This window comes from Nelumbo nucifera, chromosome 4 (genome assembly GCF_055504915.1).
Source record: "Nelumbo nucifera cultivar China Antique chromosome 4, China Antique-T2T, whole genome shotgun sequence".
In the NCBI taxonomy this organism is placed as follows: domain Eukaryota; kingdom Viridiplantae; phylum Streptophyta; class Magnoliopsida; order Proteales; family Nelumbonaceae; genus Nelumbo; species Nelumbo nucifera.
The window spans coordinates 91,355,226-91,359,784 of NC_142652.1; the positions used below are offsets into that span (position 1 = coordinate 91,355,226).

Sequence of the window (4,559 nt, forward strand, 5' to 3'; positions counted from 1 at the left end):
GTGTGTCCCTTGTTATTAAGCCCTATACTATCGTATAAATCATGTGCATGGCGCATAAAATGGCTGCAGAACCCAGAAATTGACTTTCCTTCAGTTTTGGCCCAATGGTCCCCCCATTTTGGGCCTTACTATCGCAACAGATATTAGATCAGATCAGACCAGATCCATTCAGTTCATATCCATTTTTGGACCTCATCTGCTGGCTTTCAGCCTAACAGCCTTTCGCCTGCTAAAATGGAAGGCGAGCATTTCCCACCCATACTTAACGGTCGAGATGTCTACTCTACAAATCTAACGGTCAGATCTTTATTCCCCTCGTGCGTAATCCGAAAGGATTTAAGATTTGTTGTTTCTCTCTCTCTCCTGTAGTCCTGTCAGCTCCAACAAACCAACGAGAGACGGAGAACAAATAGACCTCTCTTCTTCTTCTCCTCAACAGTAGCTGGACTGGACTTGTTCCTTCTTCATCCACCAACCCAAAACAATGGCCTCCTCGTCATCCCTCACGATCTCTCAGGCCCTCGTTGGTCGCACCAGAACCCACAACGGCTCCACCACTACTCACTCCGACCATCTCGCCCTCCCTGGGTTCAGTCTCAGCACCCTCGCCGGCCGGGGCATCAAATTGTCTTCTCCGTCTCTGTGTCCCGCTGGCTCTCGCAAGCGCGTAAACTCTCGATCCGCTGTCCGTGCGGCTGCGGTGGAGACTCTTGACAAGACGGAGACCAGTTTGGTGGAGAAGTCGATCAACACGATTCGGTTCCTTGCGATCGATGCCGTCGAGAAGGCCAATTCCGGGCATCCTGGTTTGCCCATGGGATGTGCTCCGATGGGTCATATCTTGTACGATGAGGTCATGAAGTACAACCCCAAGAATCCTTACTGGTTCAACCGTGACCGGTTCGTTCTCTCTGCTGGGCATGGCTGTATGCTTCAGTACGCTTTGCTTCATCTTGCTGGATACGACAGTGTTAAGGTGCGTCTGTTGATTGTTTTTTCCATTTGATTTTTGGGTTTGTTTTCATTTCTAGTCTGCTCTTTTCTACTTTGGAATTTAATAAACGCTATCACGCATTTCTTTTGTGGATCGTATAGGAGCTACTACTTCTGAATTTTGTTGTTCTTCTTTTTCCCTAAACAATCAGACTTATCTGCTTTTGCACCATTAGATTTGTGTTTTGGAAGATTAAAATGGAGCATTTTGGCTAACCCCCAACTGGAAAATGGGAGAGAAGAGAAATTAGTTAGCTTGATCATTTCTGATTGAAGATACCCGTATTTTGTTGTAGGAAGGATGGATGATTCCTTCATCTTTCATTTTATTCATGATAGAAGAACAGACCAAAAAAAGTTTTTTGCTTAGGAGATCAAACTTTTTGTTTGCTCAGATGATTTTGACTTTATTTTATCTTATTCTAGCGATACCCCTAAAATTGTTTTCTTAGGTTTTCCTTTTTGGTTGTGAACTCTAATGATATTGTTTATCTAAACTTTATCGTTGGAATTTTTTGTATTCAAAATCGATCTACTAGGAGGAAGACTTGAAGACTTTCCGTCAGTGGGGAAGCAAAACTCCTGGTCATCCTGAGAACTTTGAGACTCCTGGTGTTGAAGTTACTACTGGTTCGCCTCTATTCTTTAACACTAAATTCCTGTACTTGGAAAAATAGATCAAAAGCCTGAAAATTCATCTTCTTATTTTCTTTTGTCTTCATGTAGGGCCTCTCGGTCAGGGTATTGCCAATGCGGTTGGTTTAGCCCTTGCAGAGAAGAACTTGGCTGCTCGTTTCAACAAACCTGACTGCGAAATTGTGGATCACTACACGTAAGGACATCCTTAGTTTCATTGTTAGTGTTCTGTTTTTACCTGGATATGCAGAACTGCAGGGCCTCACTTATTTGATTTGTTCATATTTGTATTTCCTTAGATATGTTATACTGGGAGATGGTTGCCAAATGGAGGGGATTGCAAATGAAGCTTGTTCCCTTGCTGGGCATTGGGGACTTGGAAAGCTGATTGCCTTTTATGATGACAACCACATCTCCATTGATGGTGACACAGAGATTGCATTCACTGAGAGTGTTGACACCCGTTTTGAAGGTCTTGGGTGGCATGTGATTTGGGTGAAGAATGGTAACACTGGTTATGATGATATCCGTGCTGCCATCGAGGAAGCAAAGGCTGTCAAAGACAAGCCAACCTTGATCAAGGTAACATTCCCTAGCATATTCATATAAATGAGTTCACTTTGCTCCAAACTATCCTATTGTTTTGTTAATGTCTTGTGTCTATGCAGGTAACAACTACCATAGGTTATGGGTCTCCAAACAAGGCAAACTCATACAGTGTTCATGGAAGTGCACTGGGGGCCAAAGAAGTTGACGCCACAAGGAAGAACCTTGGGTGGCCATATGAACCTTTCCATGTGCCTGAAGATGTAAAGAAGTAAGAAAATTAAGACGGGATTCTCTCTCCCTAATCATGAAGAATAGCCTAACATGTAATGCTTAATGAGTTTGGTTGCTTGTATTTCACAGGCACTGGAGCCGCCATGTCCCAGAAGGTGCTGCACTTGAAGCTGAATGGAATGCCAAATTCGCAGAGTATGAGAAGAAGTACAAAGAGGAATCTGCAGAGTTGAAGACACTCATTTCTGGTGAACTGCCTACTGGTTGGGATAAGGCCCTTCCGGTATGTGGTATTTCCATCAGTTTGGCTACTATTCAATTACCCTTTGCTCATCTTATTTACACCCATTTAGTAATGAGATTATGTTTATAATGATCATTGTCATGACTGTTTGCTTGTTTGTTCCAGACTTACACTCCAGAGAGTGCTGCCGATGCCACCAGAAATCTGTCTCAACAATGCCTTAATGCACTTGCAAAGGTTCTCCCTGGGCTTCTTGGTGGTAGTGCAGATCTCGCTTCTTCCAACATGACTTTGCTGAAGATGTTTGGGGACTTCCAAAAGGACACACCTGAGGAGAGGAATGTCCGATTTGGTGTAAGAGAGCACGGCATGGGTGCCATCTGTAATGGGATTGCATTGCATAGCCCTGGCCTTATCCCTTACTGTGCAACCTTCTTTGTTTTCACAGATTACATGAGAGCAGCAATCAGGATCTCAGCCTTGTGTGAAGCGGGAGTTATCTATGTAATGACCCATGATTCAATTGGTCTTGGGGAGGATGGGCCCACACATCAGCCCATTGAGCATTTGGCAAGCTTCAGGGCCATGCCGAACATCTTGATGCTCCGCCCAGCTGATGGCAATGAGACTGCTGGTGCATACAAGGTTGCAGTTCTTAACAGGAAAAGACCCTCAATCCTAGCCCTCTCTCGGCAAAAGCTTCCCCAGCTTCCAGGGACATCCATTGAAGGAGTTGAGAAGGGAGGTTACATTATATCAGACAATTCTTCAGGTAACAAGCCAGATGTCATCTTGATTGGTACCGGTTCAGAATTAGAGATTGCTGCTAAGGCTGCTGATGAACTCCGGAAGGAAGGGAAAGCTGTCCGGGTTGTCTCTTTTGTCTCTTGGGAGCTATTTGATGAGCAGTCTGATGCATACAAGGAGAGTGTTCTGCCAGCTGCTGTTTCTGCCAGGGTTAGCATCGAGGCGGGATCAACATTCGGATGGGAAAAGATTGTGGGAAGCAAGGGGAAGGCAATTGGGATTGACCGTTTTGGAGCAAGTGCTCCTGCAGGAAGAATATACAAGGAATTCGGTATAACAGCAGAGGCTGTCATTGCTGCTGCTAAGGCAGTTTGCTAGGCTAGTTTAGTGGTGTTCCCTCTTCTTCTTCTTCAGTCTTCATTGGCATTTGGATTTAGGGTCTTGATTTCCCAAGTTTGAAAAATACATTAGATAAGAGACCAGTCTTGTGAAATTTTGAGTCTAAATGGCTTCTTTGGCAATAATAAAAAAGAGAAACTCTTTCCGGTGCCTCTTATATTTCCCCGGTGAAGAACCAGTCTCCAAATTGAATCAAGACTTGGAGAGAGTAAGGTAGGTGAAATGTCCATGGAACGTGTACTTTGAATTTTGTAATCTTTTCATGGGTACTTCCTATTGAACTTTGATTAATTCTTAGTAATTAAAAGAAAAATATAAATTGTGTTCTTTCTTTTGACAATTGATGCTTGTTAGAGTTTGATGATTTGCAAGCTTACGGCAATATGGAAGTTGCAGTTCACTAATGGAACCCGTAATCAATGAGTGTTCGAGCACGCTGATTTGAAGACCTTTAGAACAGGGAAATTTAATTTCTCATCTTCTTTTGGTTCTGTCCAAAAAGGGCTTCACATCTTACTTTTTTTGCCCATTTAAGAAAATATTTTTTGAAATTTCAGGGAATTGATGCCGACATCTTGAATTGATGAATGGTGGAAGAATGGGTGTCTAAGGAAGGCTGGAATTAGATTGGGTGGTGGATTCAAGCCATTCAGTAAGGCTAAGGCAACCTTAGTCATATAGTGAATGGGGTCCGCATATCGCATTCCTCCAAGCATGAAGCAACTCATATTTCATATGTGATAAGGTGCTTTTCTATCCT

The 4,559-nt window shown here is 43.3% G+C and overlaps 1 protein-coding gene across 1 annotated transcript; it reads left to right on the top strand.

The window, feature by feature from the left end:
• Window positions 1-354: 354 nt before the first annotated feature.
• Window positions 355-4,139, top strand: LOC104611478 (transketolase, chloroplastic). Its single transcript, XM_010278559.3, has 7 exons — window positions 355-976; window positions 1,533-1,623; window positions 1,720-1,825; window positions 1,929-2,211; window positions 2,298-2,446; window positions 2,539-2,692; window positions 2,819-4,139. Exons 1-7 carry the CDS (start codon window positions 485-487, stop codon window positions 3,776-3,778), a joined length of 2,235 nt encoding a protein of 744 aa, XP_010276861.1. The 5' UTR covers window positions 355-484; the 3' UTR covers window positions 3,779-4,139.
• Window positions 4,140-4,559: the final 420 nt, after the last annotated feature.

Coding starts and splice junctions, on each gene's coding strand:
- LOC104611478 (XM_010278559.3), top strand. CDS start 485: ATGGCCTCCTCGTCATCCCTCACGATCTCTCAGGCCCTCGTTGGTCGC. Junction 977..1,532: donor CTGGATACGACAGTGTTAAG/GTGCGTCTGTTG, acceptor TCGATCTACTAG/GAGGAAGACTTGAAGACTTT. Junction 2,447..2,538: donor GTGCCTGAAGATGTAAAGAA/GTAAGAAAATTA, acceptor TGTATTTCACAG/GCACTGGAGCCGCCATGTCC.